General features: G+C 40.5%; 1 protein-coding gene across 3 annotated transcripts in view; it reads right to left on the minus strand.

The window, feature by feature from the left end:
• The window catches only part of SERGEF (secretion regulating guanine nucleotide exchange factor), a 141,345-nt gene that overhangs the window by 50,410 nt on the left and 69,569 nt on the right, over window positions 1-21,366 (minus strand). For 2 of the 3 annotated variants that reach the window (XM_058806474.1, XM_058806476.1), the window contains exon 10: window positions 12,764-12,800. In XM_058806474.1, the coding sequence (XP_058662457.1) occupies window positions 12,764-12,800 (37 nt within the window). Of the gene's footprint in view, window positions 1-11,430; window positions 11,660-12,763; window positions 12,801-21,366 lie in introns of those variants that run through there. The other variant, XM_058806475.1, reaches the window with a different exon arrangement.

A 21,366-nucleotide genomic window follows, 5' to 3' on the forward strand; every position in this document is an offset into this window, starting at 1 on the left:
TGGCCACATGAGCCCAAACAAATGTGTGATGAGGGTAATCTGGAGTGCCCAAAGCAGCAGAGAATGAGGCACAGTGACTCAAGCAGAACCCCAGGGGTTTAGTTCCCCTGGATATTCAGCACTCTTGAGCTCTGGAGCCTGAAGGCTCAGCACCTCCAGCAGACAAAGTCCTGTTGATTTCTGCTGCCCTTGCCTCAAATAGCCAACCAAATTCCAGCTATAAAGAAAGCATAAGCACATTTACTACCATTACTTTGTAGGTGACTGCACATCAAGCCAAACTATCAAGAACAGCTCTGGAGTTCTCTAATCCTTCACTCTGCCAGGCAGAGATCACCAGCTGCAGGCATAAGGGTGAAACTTGGCACATTCATTTAATCCAAGACAATTACCAAGTCTGAGCTCCAGTCCTGGGGACTTCAATGAATGCACGAAGTCCCTGTAATAATAGGAGTTTATCATTCTTAAGGCTTTAACTGCTCACACTGAATCTGCAAGTCAGCATCTGGCAGAAGAAACCACAAAACATTTGCAGAGGGAAACAATCCTCAAAGTTAATGCACAGTCTCTGAAGCAGGATATTTCAAAATGAGGGACATTTCGTACTTCAGAAGACTCAGAGAGCATCCATTACAATTATGCTTTGTTGGTAGGTGCCCTAATTACCCTGAAAGGAAAAAAAACCACCAACCCCACTCTTGTTCGATTTCTGGCATTTAATTCACTTGCTGGGGAATCTCTCTGCCTAATAGGTATTTATGCTATTTTCCTTGCAAAACACATGTTGCCATGGAGCACTGATCACAGGCAGAAGTAAATGATTCTGCCTTTTTGAACTGCACAGCCTTCACTTGAGGTGCTCTATCTTACTACCTTGTCAGCTTTAACCTTTTGCTAAGTACACAGGGCAAAACTAGAGAGAGCTGTGGTTATATTTGTTTTGATTTTAGTGAATGGTCTCATCCAAAAGCTACTCTTAAAAGTCTTCCCCATTTTTCACTGGCACTTTGCTTTGACAGAATGGAGTTTCCTTTCCCCAGAGTGAGAAGGTGGCAGATGGGAGAAGGAGGAGGATCCAAGCAGACAGAGAAGTATTGCACAAGACACATGCTGAACTTGTCAACAGAACAAGATTTCTTTACTACAGTGCTTAAAAAAATTTAAGTGCCAACTTCTTTACTCAAAAAATCCACAGAGCTACACAATAGCATTCAGGCTTTTTTATTTAAGGGTACCCAGAATCTACCTAGGAGGAATCTTGCCTTGCAGTTAACTTGATCAACAGCATAGTAGCAAGACTGAAGGAATCTGAGTGACAGCAAATCATCACACTACTCCTGCTATAAATGGCAGGCAACACAAGGTTTGGATAGAAGCAGAATACGTTTGGATTCCTGCCTCCTTTCATTGGTAGGTGGCAAAACGAGTCTTGGGCCAGAAAAAACTCTTAAAAATAGGGTGCATGATCTCAGAACAGCAAGGACACTAATTCCTGATACCTTTAACATTTTTTTCTCTTTTGAGCCTACAGCAATAAGTTCACGTGAGCTTTAAGGCTATGGCTGGCCAGATGCACTGAAAAAAGCAGCACAGACTAACCTGGTCCTGTCTGCAGGCTCCAATCTGGCACAGGGAGACTCACAGCTGGCTGCTTCCTGCCTGGCATTTCTCCACAGGAGAAGAACAGAACTGCTACTGGGACTAAAGGAAGACTTCAGCTTAAATAAACACATCTAAAAGCTGCCTCCAGTATGAAACCTTTCAATAGTCACCAAGAAGCCCCACAATTAAGGAGACTAAAGTCATGTTCAGTGACCACAAACCAGATGGTGAGTCCATTGTAGAACACAGACACAGGTGACAATTTTCCCCTCCTCTGTACAGAAGTAACACAAATAAAGTAAATACTTTTCTTGCCTAAGCAAACATCTGCTTCTCAAAAGGGCCAGAATTACCCATGCACTGGGTCTACATCATAGAAAACCAGTGAGTGCTTCAAATTTATCATACATCACACATTATCCTGCATGCTCAATGTGAAGCACACATTAACATGATGAACTCATATGCAACTGGTATTTCTGAAATAATCCCTTTTGGAGGCCTCAGTTATAGAGCTCCCCTTGAAATAAAGGTCTCAGATTTGATCTATCAGCAGGGAACAGTAACAAATTATGAATTATTCCTATTAAAACTAGGGAACAATTTATTTTTACAGGAGTTGCAAGCAAGCATTTATTAAATCAATATTACAAAAAAAATCCCACACCTCGAAAAATGTAACAGCTACCAAGATTCTGTTAATAGAACAAAATCCAGCAGGCTGCACTGGAAAGAAGTTCTTACCCCTTGAGCATACATACATCTTTCACCACTACCACATCACACACCAAGTGTCCCATGTGCTCATTTAGAAGTACAACATGTTGCAGGTCTTTAAGAGATACACCTTTCATCTCATTCAATTTTAAAAAACTGTGAAATGTTCATAAATCAAAAAAAAAAAAAAGTGCAGTGCATAAGAGGAAACAGTTCAGGAGGAAAAAATAGGAAGTTTGAAAGCCAAAGCAAACTATCTTTCAAGGCAAGTGAGCTTCCTACTCAGAATTATATGATTAGTGTTGCTTGTCATCCTGCCCATTTTCAGAGATGTCTCAACTCAGCAAGATAGCAGCTGGTGTCACTGAAAACCAAAGGCATAGGGAAGCCAACCTCCAGCTTAATATCAGACATTCAGCAAAGCAGCTGCTTACTTGTTCAATCTCTTGGCAACTCAAATTTGTCACCAAGGTCATGGCAAACTACTTTTTTTTTAATTAATATTAAAATGCCTAAAGGAGGGGAAGGGGAGATGATTAGTGATGTATCCTGATGAAATAATTTTCCCATGTTTGACTGAATTGCTGTTCTGAGCATTATCCACAAGGAAAACAAAAAGAAAACTCATCAAGTTCTAAATCCGTCCTACTCTAAAGTCTTAGCTGACAGAAATTCTTTCCTACTGAGAAAAATGGCACCTGAAATCTTCTAGCCATGTACATCCTTCACTTACCAGAAAAGCATCATGTCTGGCATTACAGCACGTATCATGGGCAGTGGCACTCTGGGGGATTCTCTTTTACAAGGTGAATAACAGGAGATCTGTGAACAGCTTGTAGGGTTTTGAGTCACCAGCACTGCAGGTCACATAACATCCAAACTGAGAGTGTGCTACATCTTTGCTAAACTCCCCAGAGGAACCGGGGGCTGGAAAGGTCAAATGGGGGCCATAAAGGACATGGAGATCATTCTCACAGCTGGGATAAGCACTGGAAGTGTCATTGTGGTACAGCATCCCTGAGTTGCCTGAAGGTATTCCAAAAAAAGGTGCACAAAAGAACAGATATGGTGGCCAGGCTCCCTGGGTGTAACCTCCTGCTCACTGAACAACTCACATTTAAAAAATCAAAGTGGATATGACCCATGAATAGGAGCAGAGCTAAAACTGGATTTCATGTTCATTATGGGCTCGTTTGGAAGCTTCACTGTCCCACCCTGGGCTGGTTATCCCCACCATAACCACTTCCCAATAATCCAGTCATTTGTTCCAATGCAAGGCTACAGGGCAGGGATAGCATAAGATGCTAAATCTGAACAGAGGAAGATAAAGCCTATAGCATGAATTCCTGGCATCATACAAAGGTCCTCCTAGACAACATTTAATTTAGCAAATCAGGGCTAGAATAAATACAAACAAAGTTTATACCGGGATCAATACATCCTATATTATCTTCTCAAAGTAATTATTCCTTTAGATTTGGAGAAGGGAGGAGGATGTAAGCCAGACCTAAGCTAGGGAAAATGTCACTATCTCATCTGAAAAATCTGCCAGGAAGGCCTCAGCAGACTGGTTTTTAAAATCATTACAGTTCATGTGTGTTACTGCAGGTGGTGGTGGTTGGATTTTTTGGTTTTGAGAACACTGACAGATGTGCTGCTATCTTAGCAGGTTCAGAGCTATCCAATGCTCAGGTAAAAGAGGCATTTTGCTCCTCAAAGACTAATGGGCACCAAGCCCTGTATATGTGGCAGTAGTCTCTCACTTCAGCTTCCTGCTAACCAGTTATGTTTGAAGCCTCACCATAAACAAATGTAACATGCCTGACATGAGTCCTGTGTGATTTACTTGTTCACCAGGAATATATCAACCCTTCTCACTGCTCCATGAGGAATGGTAAATGCTGTATGCTAAATACCTCTTAAAATCCTATTCATATAGCTTTCAGTCCTTCACACTTTCTCACAGTTCAAATAAGACCAACAATCTGAAAATAAAATTATGTGAAGACATTTCTCAGAAATAATAAAAGTTCCAGTTTAGCCTAGTTGCTCCTCAGAGACACTGAAAAAAAAAGCACAGGAAAAAGCACAATAGTGAAATGGGTCTCAAAAGCATTTTTAATTTTAATTACTTTGTTACCTACTTCTATAAAGAAGCACTTGAGTGAAACAAGCTCAAAAAGCAAGGACAAGTAAAGGGTAATTTTTATAAATATCCCAACTTTTAATTTCTTTTAATCTCTTTTCATTTTACTTTTTTCCCCTAATATTTTTCTTAAATACTTATCCCTCTAAAACCAATGATTTTTTATAAAATTCTTCATTTTTACCCAGAAAGTTTGCTCTAGGCTTGCAAGCCTGAACAGCTTCTTCTTTGTTATTAGCAGTAAAATAATCTTACCTGCCAGCTAATACCTCAAGATTGTCTCCACTGCAATTTTAACTACCTTCAAATTCCAAGTCCCAAATCCTAAAGCGGGAAAAGAGGATCTGCTCTTATGGAAAGGTACAGAATCAATTCTCCACCCCACCTTGGTTTACAAAAGCTTCAGGAAGCCTGCTTTGATGTGTGCATTTAGCCCTGTGCGTTTGATGTGTGCATTTAGCCACACAGAGCAGTGCTGGCCCAGAAGTGTCCCAGTTTCACCTGCAGCCTGGCAATACTTCCCATATAACCTTACAACACCATCTCTCAGACCCATGTCACTGTCAGCATCCCTGCCTTCAGCTTTGGCTCTTGACAGATTTTTCTGACCTTCACAATTGAAAGAGAACAGTATGACCAAAACACACTGCAAAATCCAAAAAGTGGGCAGCAAACATGACTTTTAAAGTGCATTTATGAAAAAACCAACTCAGTCAAGCCAATCTCTGAAAATCCCTTCCATCTTTTTATTATGCAGAAAGCTACTCAGAGTATTTAAGATCGTGTTAGTAAAACACACACACAAAAAATATCAAAAGGAAAAAGCTTCAGAGATTATTCACACAGAGCATGTTAAAAAGCTGGTCACAAATATCTACCCATGTGCTGAGAGAAAAATTTCTTAGTGCTCCGTAAAGGATCTGGATAGTGACTACACACTGACACAGGGGTGTCAACCCAAGGTTCTGTAGCAAGATATTCCCTCCTAGAGAGCCAGAAATCGCCCAGCAGGGTCAGGGCACTCCTCATGCCAGCTTTCTAAATATAAGCCACCTTGCCCTCCTGCCAGCCAGCCATTTAGCTGCAAAATTTCTACTCAGTGATACACTTAGAAGGTGAAGTGAGGCTGCATGTACAGAACCCAGAATTACCAGCACAGCTCACTGCAGAGCTGCTCAGCAGAAGGGCACCAAAGGCTTCATTTGTTGCCCTCCAAGTGCTTTGAGAGCTGCTTTGCTAGGCTTGTGCTTTCACTTGGGTGAACACCTCTCCCACATGCTCCAGATGACTCCCTGAAGGCAGAGATTTGTCCTCCCTTTTATTTCATTTCATAGCCACCAAACACTTAACCTCTCTTTAGTGACCAAGGGTGCCTGGTTTTGGGACTCCTGTTTGCTTCCTTGAAAATTCAGGTAAATATGCCTTAGATATGCCTTGGAAGTATTGTTCTCCTTCAAAGTAATTGCTCTGCTTAGAGCCTGTGAGTAAACAAATATGATAAAACCTGATTTGTTCTCTAAATTCTCAGTATCCATCCAGTGAACCCTCTGACAAAGGACTGCAAGCACCGATACTGCAGCTCCCACTCTCAAGAGTGCTCTCATCCTCTGTGATTTTCCAAAACCAGGTGGAAGGACTTTTCCTTTCCACAAATATCTGCAAGGAAGGGCTCCCTACTCGCTCAGCTTCAAGCAAAAATTCTTGCTTGGTAGCACTGGCTGGTTGTTTGCTGTCTTCCCATGACAATTATCTCCTCTGGCTGCCACTCCCAGCTCCAGCTGGATGGGCTCAGCTGTCACCAGAGGTTAACACTGCTCCCTTGCCTCTCCCCCATCTCCAGGAGGGCTCTTGACACAGCAGATTCATCCCTGTGGATGTGATGCAGTGTCTCAGGAAGCAGACTGACAGCACACAGCAGCTCAGCTCTAGACAAATTCTAAGCTGACCCCACGGTGATATCCTAAGTTCAGGCAAAAATTCTACAAGAACCGTGAGCTTTTTGTACAGCAAAAAAAAATTACAGCTTTTATCTTCAGAGCCTGCCTAAGCAGCTCTGCATCTGGTAGCAGCAGGAAACTACACTGTAAACAATATGACAAGCACTGCATTATTACCTGTTTATATGCTAAATGATATAAATTAAGATAGAGACACACACACCATGACTAATTATATTTTAAAACTGCTTCTCTGAGGGGAAGGGAAGTGATTGCAACTATTATTAGTTGCAATGCAATACTAAAACAAAAATAAAAATCAGGTCCCTTTACTCTAGACAGTTCTAAAATACACCAAGAGGCAGTTTATATTCCAAAGATTTCACAAGGTAAATTGACAAGCCACACAGAGAAAAGAAGCTGAATACAGCATTCCAGAGAGTTAAGTCACCCAAAATATGCCTCAATACAGTGACAAAGCCTGCAAGAAAAGGTAGCTGTAAAACCTAGACTTCATTTCAGTAACAGAAGACGCAGTTCAGTCAGATCTTATCCTAAACTCTGGAGTTTCTTTTTAGGGGGTCAATGCAATTCTGTTTTCTCTTGTGAACCTAATTAGCTTTTCACAGCAAAATATCCATCCTTTCCTATAGCCAGCAGCCACTGACTTCAGACAATTCAGTTGGTACAAAGCCATTTTTAGCCCCATCAGAAGGCTTTTCCAAATGCTCAAATTAGCATTTCCTCATTTCTCTCCTCATCACCTTACACCCACAAATTCTTGACATAGTTGGCAACTTGGCTTTCCATTAGCCCTTGGAAAAGAAACACTAAGAGATCACAGGATCAGATTTTTTGAGTATAACCTGCTGAAAATAACTAGACTAACTCAGACTTCTGAAATTTGAAATTCAATTTCAGCTTCCATCTTACCAGAAGAACAATTCGTTTGCCTGGAACACCAACAGTATACAAAAAAGAAATACAAAGTGAGAAGATATTTTAACAACTCACTGTATCTAACTATGACAGGAAAACTGTGATGTCAAATCTATATCCAGCTATGTCCAAAGCACTCAGGTGATCAGGTAATGATAGGTATGAGGCTGCTTTTTCTCAACAAATATAACCAAAGGAGTTTATATTTTGAAGAGCTATTTTAACAGTCAAAGCCACATTAAGAGCTAGATGACATACGAAACGGCTCTGCCAGAGAATAAATTTAGAAGGTCGACATATAACCCGCATGAAAATGACAACAGTGATGGTTACTCGAAGTCCTGCCAGGTGCCCTTTAATAAGCAGAGAATGTGATTAGCGCTGCAATGCAAAGAGACAGCGTGCTGCAACATGACTCCATGCTGGTCTGCCAGGAAACCTTTACAATACAGTCCCTGGCTGCACTGGGATTTTTCATGCATAATAAATAAAGCAACAGACTAGCAGACTCAGGATCCTTGCTGAACACCAGTGCCCTCCTCTGTGTATGCTGAAGATTCCTCCAACCACCACAGCAACAGAGAGAATTTACGATTTTCCTCCTCGTGACAGACTGCTGAGTCCCCCGGGCCCAATGTCAGACACTGGACTGTGTCTGCTGCTCGGCAGGGCAGCTGTGAACAGCTAAATAACACTGTCAGCACAGGGCAGGGATCCGTCCCTCACCCTGCACGGCCTCCCCTCCTCACTGCTACTCACTCTGCCACAGAAACAGATCTTCCATCATCTCTTACAGCCCTTCCCCAGCTAATGCTTTGTACAATAATTCACTCGGAATCGTGGAACCGAACCATGGAACTCCACTAAAGTACAGAACCCTGCTAATTAAGAGGGACTGGCTTGCACATAGGAACCCTTCAGCTTCCTCATCAAAAAATATAGAACCAAAGTGTTTGGAATGGCATTAACACCACCACCATTTTAGGATGTGTATCACCATCTCCCTAAGCTTTGATTGCTTTGACCACATTTGTTTTCCAGCTCATAATTGCTATTTTCTTCCAGGATAGGAATATAAAAAGAAAATCTCAGCAGAGCATGGAGTAACAGCTCTTTTACTGCTCCTCTAACTCTACTGCATACTTTAATTCAGACCACTTGAGGCATGAGCTACAATTTGAGTGGAAGATGTCTAATCCTAATTTTCTCTACAAAGACTATTCTTCCATTAAATTTAGTATTGGGTTTTACTCTCCAACTGCAGCTTCAGAAGGATGTGAATGCCCATGTTGTGATATTTACAGCTGTGATTGCACACTAACCACAGAAGACAAAATCCTGAAGCTTGTTCTAATCCACAGAAAACAAAAAAGGCAATGGGAGACAAAATTAACCCTCTTCCAAGGGGCCTGTGGTTTAGCAGAAAGTTGAGAGGTGATTTTAAAAATGTAATGCTGCTGCACTGAACACACTGAAACTCAGTGTGATCAGGCAGGGCCTCGTCACCTCATATGTCACCTGCACTTCCATGTGCAAAACACTCTTATGGTTGGGTGGCCAGCTTGGGCTTTGGGGCTCATTTTTATTGTTTTAACATTAATTACATGGTGCCCTCTCCACTATCACTAATCATGGGGGTTAAGCAGAGCTGAGTAAGTAACCAGAGCAGGGAAAAAGCCAAAGGAGACAGAGAGAAGTATCAAATGAGTAACAATGACATTAATCACAAAGCCCAGTTTCTCCTTGTGAGCACCACTGCACCCCCACCACCTGCACTGGCAGTGCCTCTGTGGTGTGGGTCACCACACAGCAGTGTCCAAGCCAGGCTCTGGGGACTATCTCGCTGAAGGATGCTTTAAATCTTCCAGGCAAGAAAATGAGCAAAGTCAGAATTCACTGTGCTGACTATGAAAGTGCAAGAAAAAGCTTTTTGCACTATCTGAAGTAGCCACATGTCCCAACACTTATCCCCTTCAAAACACCACACCAGAAAATGTTAACTTGAAAGATCCACATCTTTCTCCTCCAAACAAACAAATTCCCCTTTGAAGGCTCCTTTAAAGTTGGACTTCAACAGAAACTAATTAGCTTTTAAAACAAGCACTCCTCCCTACATCTCCTCCAGTATCTTTTGTTTAAAAGATTTTCATTAGTTTATACAGGTTGAGAAAATGACTAAAAGCAAGACCAAAAAGGGATGTAATGCATCACCAAGGTTTTGGGGAGACAGACTACAGAACTGTCATCCTTGTAATGATTTCGGGGGGGGGGGGGGATTTAACTTCCTTCAGGAGGCCTAAGTAAAATTCCATGGTGTAATTTTTACTAAAATAAGACATTTGCATTTGGAGGTTCTTCACGGCATTCTGTCCTGTGCTCTGTGGTTGCAGCACAGTGAAGGCATTGCTGCATTTAGCAGCATCTCTACTTCTGCACAGTTAATATTGCTTGACTATTTAAGTTGCAGCATTGCATGAGTTACGTGTTCTCTTAAAGATAACTATTCTCTTTTTCAAAAAAGGAGCATCAAATTCTTACTGGGGAGTTGGTAGAAAACTGATAAGAGCCTTCTCCATAAATACTCTTTTTAAACACAGGCTTTTTAGGATAATAATCAAACCTCCTTACCTTTTCAGTGTTGAAAACACTATAGCTCCTAAACCTGGAAAAAGCTCAGATTTGTCACAGTGATTTAGTTCCATCGTGTATTTCAGTCATTCAAAGATACTGTCTCAGTATCACAAAGTTCAGCACTAACATTGCAGCTATCACATTCAGGTAAAAAAGCCACCTTTGTGGTGCTCAGTAAGTACATACACAGCTTTCAGTGTAGCAAGGTGTTTTTCAGATATGTTATACAACATTTATTAAATAACTACCCGTTTCTTTCAGTACAAAAATAGGCTGGCTCCTAAGATGATTACTCCTTGATTGAGGTGAAAAGTGCAAGGTCTTCTCTTAACAGGCAAGGATTTTTGTTCTCAAGCAAAAAGTCATTCAAACGTAAAAAAATATTACAACACTTACAAATTTTAGAATTAATTTCACAGTACAACCCCAAATGAAGATAAAAATGTGTTTTCAGCAAGGGCTAGAAGTGATGTTTACACTTTTTTACGAACTAATAGCAACTTTTAACTCATTAAGTTTAGAAAACCAGGTACGTTTCAAGACAACCTACATATCATTCTCCTTTATATCAAACATTTACCTCATGATGAAAACCAAATGAAAACCAAAATACTACCAATACAGCCACAAAAAAAGGAGCAAGAGCCATCACAGTGAAGAGAGCAGAAAAATTCTGATTCCAGTAGAAGAAAGCAAGAGAAGAGAATTCAAATAACTGACTGTGCAAATGGATGCAGACTATATAAAGTCACATGAAAATACCTAACTGCTTGCTAGCCTTACAAATCAAACAGCTTGTATCACCAGCAAGATGATTAGAACACTACTTCAGCCTTTGCGGAATGAATCATAAATCCAGGCTCTCTGTCCTAAAAATCTTTCTATTTAAAAGATGATGCAACAAAAAAAGCACAAGCACATTGGTATATACAACCAGAAATAATGACTTGAATATTATACTGTTAAAGGCCTTTCAGTTTACCTGTCATACTGAATTTGAATTATTTCAGTTTAAAAGTCAATCACTCAAGCATTTACTAATTAAGAAAGACATGGCTGATATAGTTGTTATAAATGAACTCTGCTTGAATAAGTTATTAGAAATTTGTACAATCAAGTAGACATTCATGGAAATCTGTGTGATATCTTTTAAGAACTATAACAGCTGACAGCTTTGAACCAAGAATGGCCAGTGATCAGAGAAATCTTACCACAGAATGTTCTAAAAGTCAACCTTTTAAAAACATATGTAAAATTCAATTCAGGGAAAATTGCATCATAGTTCTTTAGTTCAAAAAAATTGCAACATCACATTTCTGTTGTCCTTAAAATAAAATTGACTAGCTTCCAGCACTGATAATTCCCCCATTGAATTCAATGAGCATAGCATGCAGCTTAGATAGGCATATGGTGTTCTTTACATATGCAAAGTTCTTTGTTTATTGTAACTTTCTTCTAGAATTTCTTTCCCCAACCCATTTTTTCCAGAGATTTCTGCCTAGAAGGCAGAAAGCTTAAAAGGACATAGGCAGAGAGAAGGTTGTTCAAACTCAATGCTTTGCTTTCATGCACACTGGAGGAATCTGCCAGCAGCACATTTTTACTTCATCAATTCAGCAAGAAACAAGATTGCTCTTCAGTCGACATTCAGAAGCACCAGCCTGACAATTAACACCGGCATGTGACACTGAACAAGTAGGGAGAAGACAAAAGAAAAAATCTTTTCTTAAATCCAGTCATAAACTTAATAGCACTTTAACAAGTTCACTACAAGGTTTAACTGGAGAAAGATAATTAGAAAATATACTACAGCAGATATGGAAATACAGAAAATGCCACCTTTGTGGCCACTTAACAGAACCTGAAAAAATAGTGCATGGAAAGCAGGTTGAATACCAAATAGCTGCTTTTCTGTACCTCTGTCAAACTACACTTTAGAAAATTAAGGAAATTCTTTACTTGACACCTCAATGCATCAGTCACAGTAATCAAAAACATCTAAGTGGATGGAGTGCTGCTTCATTTCCAGCTCTCATTAGCACCGAATTCCTTTCTTCATCTGTCTTGTCCTGTCTATTAATGGGGATAATTATGCTGACCTCCTTTATAAAGCACTCGAAAATCTACAGTTAAAAATGTTCCTAAACAAGTAATTACATATAATAGCAATCATGTATCAAACTTCAGTTATCAACTCATCACATGAAAGCAAGAATCTGATTGTTCCTGGAATTAGTACACAAAATTCAATTTCTGCACCGACATTAGCTTCCTAGTACTTCCATCATTATTACTACAGCTGCATTATGCTAAAATGCACTAAAGAACCTGTCTACCACTGACTGACATTTTGAAGATTTTCCAAGCTTTGAACAACAAAAGACCCAGGACTCTTTTCAACAATAATTTCCATGTTAATAATTTCCATCTTGTTAAACAGAGATACTTTTGACCAGCACCAAGCTTGGGTGCTATTCTGAATCTGCAGTCTGGATTGTTGCAATGGCTCCAGGCTAAAACAGGCTGTAACACTTGGCAAATGTATTTTCTTGTTACATCCATCAACCCCTCTCTCCTTACAGGAGCTGGTCTACAAGGCCACAATTTCATCACCAGCACTTACTGTCACCAGTTTCTCTTTCCTCTACATCTATATGTTACTTTCCTCCTCTCAGATGCACACAATGCCCATAATCATTCAGTATGTTTGATGTACACATTTTTCTTTCACCTTGTGCTACTAAAAACGAAAAAAAGGTGAGAGGATTTGTTATAAAATTAAGCTACTTACCAACTATTGCCAGATTATGCTCTGAGCCACATGCGATCTGAAAAAGAAATATAAATGACTAAATCAGAACCTGCCTACCAGAAGGAAGACAGTCACAATTATGACAGGAAATTAAAAATTAACCTGAAACAAACAACTACAGTTTGTAGGACGCAAAATCAAGGTTGAAGTGTTCTCATGGTTAAATGGAATTTCATTTGTAGCCTCACTTAGGGGCTTAGTGGCAGGGGTGCATGATTGTTTGTTTAATAAAGAGGTATTTTCTTCTCAAAATGCAGACATTTCAACCCTTTCAAGCAAGACTGGCCACGATTCTGCAAAAACATCACACCTTTGACAATACCCACTGGATCCAACAAGAGGCACAGAGCAAACACAGATTAATCCATACAGAGGCGGCTGGGAATCAAAAGGGTGATGAAGATTTCCGTCTCTGTTACCTATATTGTTTTTCCAGCTGACCCCTGAGGAACTGCTCAAAGTATACAAGCTCAGTGTGATAAACCTGATGTGATATGATCCCTACAAGTCACTTGCCTAGAATGGAGAAAAACTACCCAGGGACTCAACCCTTCTGTTAGCTTATTAATGATGGAAATCATTAAATGATTAATGAATTTCTTTTCAAAGCAAATGTATAGTTCAGGTATTTTTCATCCTTCTTTGTAGCTGCAGTGAACATGCCTGATGCTTAAGTTGCTTTAGTGTACTGAGTTTTTCTAAGTTGTCCATCAATGATGGTAACACAGGCACCCAGAGCAGCCCCCTGTCCTTACTGCAAGGGCTTGTCTTTCCCACAGAATTCCTTTTGCAAGGTCACTGCTGGCATAATTGTCTGATGTAAGAAACTTCACACAAGGTTACTCTGCTGAGTGTCCTCAAGTTTTTAATTTAAATAAAAGCAACCCCCTCAAAATTCTGTATCCAGTTCACTGTCTTGAAAGTACTTGTCCATTATGCCTAATACTGAGCTGGAGAAAACTAATAAGCACATTCTTCCTAAAGAACATTTGCAATGGCAAAATATAATACAGGAGTATATGCTCAATTATATTAAAAACTAAAAGTCCATACCATCAAAAGTTTATATGGTTCTGTGCATGCATAACTTTATAGCTTTTACAGCCAGAGAAACAGCTATAATCACCTCCATGTCTGCAGAACATAAAACCGTAGAAGTTAATAAAACAGGCCTTGTGCTCAGCTCACTGTGCTTGAGAATTTACTGGTGAAGAGATACTCAAGACTGACACACTGAGTCACCTGAGCTCCTGTGTTACAAATGAGCACCACACATTTTACTTGTGCCACAACTGCTACATGAAAACATTTGGGCAAAGCCATCCCAACACAACAATGGCAAGGAAGAAGAAAAAGACTCTTTAGAATAAAGGTTCTTAGAGAAAACATTAAAGCATTTGGGAAAACAGTGCAAGAAAAATAATTCAAGTGACAGCACATTCCAGCATGGCCTCATCTTCAGAAAAATCAAGAGAAAGCAGCAGGAAAAGCAATGCCTTTGCAAGAGCACTAGCACGACTGCATCGAGTCCTTTATTCCACAATGCTGCAGACAGGAAAAGCTCCAAGTCCCAGCCATGAAAATACATAAATCACTGCCATATCCCACATCTCTATCCTCACAACAAGACCGAGCCCTACACAGCAGCAGGGCTAGCTCCTAATGCCTATTTACTGGCTAATGCTCCCACCTGGGCTTCTCAGGCTTATAAGCTGATGCCATGGCAACAACATCCACACATGGAAGCACATGCAAAGGCTTTCTAGCAAAAAAAGCAAAATTCTCCTCTTCACCAAGTGCTGAAAATTGGATATATTGAAGTCGCTGCGAATAGAATAAATAAATTTTATCTGACGTGTGAATAATCTTGCCTAATTCCCTAGGAAATACACTGACACAAGCAGAGATTCAAAAGCATTGGCACAAAAAAACTGCTCAGGCTGGTGGCTGACACTGCCAGGACCTGCTCCAGAAACACTACATTTAAAAAAAAAAAAAAGAGAGAAAAAAAAAAAGCCCCACACGAACAAAGTGTTATTTAGATTGTAAAAAACCACCCCTGACAAAGAAGCTTGTTTTTTTTTTGCTACATCCAATAGCAACAGGTACAGAGCCTGCAAAGCCAATAAAAGAATGCTGGTGATGTCAAACAGCTTTGCTCAGGTAGCTGTTACTCTGGCCACCATTCAGAGCTCCCACCAGCCAGCTATCAGGCTGTGAGGGACTCAGTCAAATTGCTGTTTTATACAGACTGGCCAGCCCTGGGGAGCTGCCCCCAAGGCAGCCACTCATGGCCAGCATGCTGCAGCTCGGGGGCTGATGGGGTACCAGCCGCTGCAAAGCACAAAAACACCTCTTCTGGGGGGGTAAAAGCCGCCTCAGTGAAGTGCCAGCTTCAATTGGAACCAAGTAAAATGGTTCTGCTGAAGGCAGTGCCCTGGATTCACCCCCGACAGCCCAGAGCAAGGACAGCACACACCCTGTACCAGCAGCAGTTCTGTGCTCCAAAGCAGAATTTGCTCAATTTAGAGCACAAGGTTCACCACACCTCTGCCTTATCACAGGGTGTCACCACCTGACAACACAGACTGACTTTGTAGGAACCCCCAGATTAAAAAAAAACTTAAGAAAGGTCTAAATTTAGCTTTCTGGAACACCTTGTCCATCATCCACGCTCCTTGCTACAGGCTATACCATCCGCCCACAGGATTCCTGCTGGCCTGCACACCTGTGCCTCTGGAGCTCAGGAGGGACCACACCACAGAGGTGAAGCAAGGTTGCCACTGCTTAATGAACACTGAAGCCTTGCAGGTACTCCACAACATCTTTCATACAATAAAGTTTAAGATGTGGCACCTCCTTTTCTCTCCGACTCCCCACAACAGGCAGCAATCAGCCAAGAGTGATTGATTTGCTGGTACAAATACAGACCAGCCAGAGAACAGCACTGCTGAACAGATGTTTTATGCTTCCATTAGATGTAATAAACTCTTCAGTCAGTGCAGGTCACTGGGAGAAGCCTGGTATTTACTGCAGCAACTATAATTTTCTGGCTACTTCTCTTCTGTCCCCACCCCCAATGTGCTGCAGAGAAATTAAATTCCAACAGACATCTGCATGCTTCCAGTGGGTTAGTACATTCAGGGATGCTTATAAACACACAATAATGCTTTCTAATTGTGCAATAATTTTACATTATGTTTTAATTGAAAAAAAAAATCACTAAATCACTAAACTTAATGACAAATCAGAGACTGCTACTGAGCAAAGCTCTGTGAGCTCAAGAAACACAACTCCCTACACAGTAAAGAATTCACACTAAAGTTCTCAGTTTGGAGGGAAATTGGAGAAGTTGTGAAGGATATTGTGTTCTCTACATAAATGATCTCAAGGCACGTGACAAATGTCTATAAGGCAGGCAAAGAATGCTTAGGGACCATTTCACCCAGAACTTATTTACGTTATTATCTGTGCTCTTTCAACCATACATAAATTGTTTGTTTCTTCCCTTAAATTGTGTGCTAGCAAGCTGTTTTGTACCTAGCAATGGCTGTGGTTCAGATCCATCCATCCATCCAGAATTAACACGTCTGGTGTAAGCAGCCAAGGGACCAGCATTTTATTAATCATAAATAGTATGATAAATAGCATAATCACAGACATAAGCTGCAAGGATGGTGAGGAAAGACCTTAGCACAGCAACCACAAACTCTGGGCAAAACACCAACACCTTTCTGCAGCCTGCATATATGCTTATGGCCCAGTCCTCACAAAAATTAATTGACTGTATGTAAAATCAATGAGTTATGCAAAAAAGAGAAAAATATTTTATTCTTAAGTGAAATATTTTCTATCTTAAAAGCACTACATGAAGAAGCAAAATAATGTTTAGCACATGTTATATAAACATTCCCATATATACCTGGGTGTGTGTATAGATACAAAAAAGAATATATATATGCATATTGGGAAAAGAAGGTTATCTACTAAACAAGATATTTACCAGGGAAGAAAGTTCAGACAAAACATTTTCTGTCTGGGATAGAGATCTCACCTTTGCAGACAGCAAGCCAACACATACAGGACAAGACTCCTGTGGATATTTAGACATGCAGTCTCCCTTGGATTTCAAAAGGTAATTAAGAGACAAAAACACCTTTTGCCAACCATCCCCTAAGGGACTTCTGAGTACTGTAACAAAACAACTCTGACAAAGTGTATAAAAATCCAAGTTTCAGGCTACTACCATGACCACAAGGCTGTTCTTTCTTTTCTTTCTGTAACCTCAGTGCTTGGACTGAGTGCAACCCACCAGGAAAAAAATGGAATCAGACCTGCAGGCAAAGTCAACCTCCCACTGCAGCAGAGGGGAAGGGACACCACAGGAGAGGGTGCAAAGAAGAAGCACAGGGAGTTGGACTCGCAAGAGGGATTACAGGATGAAAAGTCACAAGCATCCAAACATCAAGGTGTTAAGCTAGAGCAACAAAAATACCTCAATGCAATTTATTTTTGTTTCACCACCCTATAAACACACGTTAATTCCCTTCAGTGCAATTATTTCTCAAAACATGAAAGGCTGTGGAGGCTTCTATCACTTCTTAGAGATGAGAGCATGATGTACAAAGAAGATTTTTAAGGATGAATGAACTGATGTTTAAGAGGCATGCAGATTCTAGTCTCTGTCTTCCTAATTGCACTCAGCTCTTTTTCAGGGAGAGAGGGGGCAGGAGGCAAGGGAAGGAAACTCTGAAAGGGTGGGCACATAAATACTTTGACCCAGGACTTTAGCCATGGTATCTCATGTCTTTTGACAAATTTCACTGTAAGGAAATTGCCGGGGCCAGCTGATGGCAAATTTTATTCCCTCTGAGATCAGAAGTCCTAATGGAAGGAGAGGAGGTGACCGAGAGACTGCAGATCAAAGCTTACATAAGGCAGGGGAATCTTCTCTCCCGGAGCTGCTCTTCCATGCCCTTGATTAATGCGTGTAACAACAATTTGTACTGTTTGACACCCTCGGTGCAACTGCATTTGTATGCAGAATTCTATTGATGTGTAAAAATAAAGTAAAAGGAATCTAATTAGCAAAGCTGTCCTGCTTCCAATGATCCTTTACTAGGAACTCTGTGTTCCTCTTCTGGATCATTTGACTCCTGATTGATAAGAAAGCAGCCTGCTAACCTAGTCACATTCCTTGGCCAGCATAAGACTAAGTCCACTTTAATGCAGAACATGTTCCTAGCTGTTGGCTGCAGCAGGTGAAAAGTAAGAGGGCTAGTGTCCTGTAGATCACAGGATATTTCCCATTTTTCATCAAGTTTTCTACCTAAAGCAGATTTTTTTTTTTATAGTTGTGTGATTGGCTTTTTAGTCTTTATGTAGTTTTACTTTCCCCTACAACAAGAAAATCCACAATAAAATTTAAACTGAATGCACATAATAAAGTCTGGAAGAAAACATTTCTTTTCAAAACACACCTGACCTAAAGCTAACGTGCCGTGTAAGCAGACCTTTGCAAGCATGGAGGAGAAGAGGAAGCATTAAGGCATTGCCAGGATGCAGTAAGCTTTCAAAGGAAGATTTTACAGCTCCCAGTAGCTTCCAGAGTTATGATCTATGCCCTCCCTGCCTGAAAGTAATTCCAAGCCTGCAGCAGTTTCAGCACAAGACACAAAATGTTTTTCCCCCATGCAGCATTTCCCTTGCTTCTCTACCCACTGTTTTCAGAGTCCCATCTTCCATCACTCAACATCCTGCCCTGCCAATTGCCTTACAGTCACCAAAAAGCCCGGTGGCCAACACCCAGAGCTCGCCTTCACACCCCCTGTGCCATGTGACACATTCGTGTGTCCCTGCACACCTTCCCACTCTGTGACACTAACCACAGTGAGAAATTGCTCTGCTCTCCCCTGACTGAGCACCACACTTCCAGGAAAGCCATCTTGTGGTTAACAGGGTGCAGTTGCACTTCTGTAATTCAACTGGTGCACCTTGGGTCTCAAGTGCTTGCACAAGATGGAAACATTTGTTAAGTACAAAGCAAAAAACCAAAAAAACCAAACCACAAACAGCAACAACAAAAATAACCCAACCACCAATAAGAGAAAAAACACAACTACCCACAAATGCACACAACCCCTCCAAACAGCCAAAATAAAACCACACACCAAAAACCAACTAATCTTTTAGTATCAGAGAGGAAACACCACAACCCCAAAACCCTGTCATTAGTGATAAGGCACAGGAGATGAAAATAAAAGAAGGAAAGAACAGCTATTTGTTAAAGCAGCCAAGATTTTCACTGAAGGTTTACATCACAGTAACCCATGTGCACCTCCAAAGTCTACTTGAAGGGAGATAACATTGAAAAACTGGTTACATTGAAAAAAGTAAATATGGACCATTTGCCTAAGGCTGAGAATGAAAAGACCGAGGAGGTCAACACAGAGTAAGATCTGTGTCCACCTATGAAAAACACCTCATCTTCAGATGACTCCAGAACAACAAAAAGTGCTGAGATCTCAGTAAGAACACTCAGTGGTATTAGGTTTTAGTCGAATGACAAGAATGCAGCCAAAACAAGTGTGATAAAAATCTTTACAAGTCAGCAAGGTCAGCTGGCTCTTCTCTCTTGCCTCAAGATTTTCCAATTAGTTCTTGTACCCTTCCTCAGGCAGTTCTCTCCCTCCCTTGGGGTCCAGAAAACATTAGTACCTTTCATTCCAGGAAAATCAAGCTCTGCCACTTTTATATATCCCTCAGCCTTACTGGTCCATCAAAATTTTCCATTTTTGTAATCAAGACCTCAGCCACAAAGATATTTTTGCCTGTCCTTTTATAATTTTTAAAATGAACAAAGTAATGGTCATTCAATTTCAGTTTGTTTGTAACGAGCTCTCCATTCAGTCTTCATTATTTTGTGAAAATTAAGACTGAAGTATTCCTACTGATTGAAAAAGAAATCATTCATCACAGCAGCCCTGGTAACATATACATACTCCTAAACCTATGACTGTGCACTGCAAATCCCACAAGACCAAAATCCTTACTAACATTACAGACATCCAGATATGACCTAGAGGAATGGGGTCTTCAGCAAATGCATAGTTTCACCCAAGGGAACAACTTCACCATTTGTCTCAAGATTACTTTGATTTGGTTTGTTTCATGCACAATTCCCAGCTTCTTGCATTCTCAGTGTCACTCTCTCATAAGTGGAATGACAGGCACTAAGATGAATACCTTACAATCTATTCAGGTTTGCTTTGGGGACTGCAACTAGTTTGTTCTTTGAGGCCACAAACACCCTTTTGACATAAGAAATTAAAGAAGCCAAGGCCACAGAAACACAAAGTTTCAAAACCTCCTTATACACAGATTTGTCTCTACCATCAACACACACATCCTTATGATCAGATTATTCTGATGTTTTCAGGTCAAGAATTGTGGCTTGCAGCATGCAAAAAACCCACTCAGTATCTGTCTTTTCTTTCTATTGTACATGAAAGCAGCAAAAAGACAAAGTTCACTATAGCATATAAATGTCATTATTATCTATCTGAATGTGCTAATTTCTAGTACTCTGAAATTAATGCAATGGTTCTGTTAAACAATGATTACAGACAAACATTCTGTCAAAGTATATATCATTTTATTATTAATCATTTTAAAGGCTTAGAATAAAAGTCATGACAGCATGTTATTATTTGGCAACAAAACATTGAATTCCACTTAAACAACCACATTCATTTGTGGATGTATAACTGCATTTTAAGCTTTGCAACAGAATCTGGGTTTCACATGTTTTTCCTTGTGGCAAAACAGTCCACTGTTTTTAATGCGTTTGGAATACTTTCTGGAATATTCAGTGCAGCTGGGGAGAATCAGAGAGCAATCAAACACACATATCAGGGGCACTGAGCTCTCTCAGGAACTCAGCTCTCCCCTCACTGTGCTGTTACTGCAAGACGTGTCGCTACAATTCCTCTCCACAACAAACACACTGCAGTGAACTCGGGACATTCAGCCTGCAGGATTACACAATAGCACAAAGCCCTGCATTTTTTTTTTTAGGGCTCAAAAGAAAAAGAGCACTTCTTATGAAGTTCATACCCTCAAACAACTGACTGTCAGGGTAGTCTCACTGGATGCTGTGAAGAGGCAGACAGTGTCCCTAAAATACCCCTTTAGAGGAAGCAAGTGCTGTCGTGTGGCTGTGGCCACCTCATTAGGGCCAGAGGGAACTGGCCCCATCATTGTCAGGTCTGACTTTACTCACCTTCCATAACCCTTCTTTTCTAGCATGTGGGGTTTTTTCAACATCCTCACAGTATTTTATTCTTTAACATGCTTTTACCCATGCAATCCTTCATAAAAAACTGCGTCCAAAACTCCAGGCAATATTATCAAAATAATAGCAGTAATGATGTCATTATGGAATATTACCCCTATTTCATAGTGCAGGGGCTTTTTTACTTCTTCCACCAGTAAACCCAAATTTATGATAGCATTTTAAACATCTCAGTTCAACCTCCCGACCTTGGATGTGGGAAGACTAATTTTCAGGGAAATTACTAAAT

This window comes from Ammospiza caudacuta, chromosome 6 (assembly GCF_027887145.1).
Source record: "Ammospiza caudacuta isolate bAmmCau1 chromosome 6, bAmmCau1.pri, whole genome shotgun sequence".
Taxonomy (NCBI): Eukaryota; Metazoa; Chordata; class Aves; order Passeriformes; family Passerellidae; genus Ammospiza; species Ammospiza caudacuta.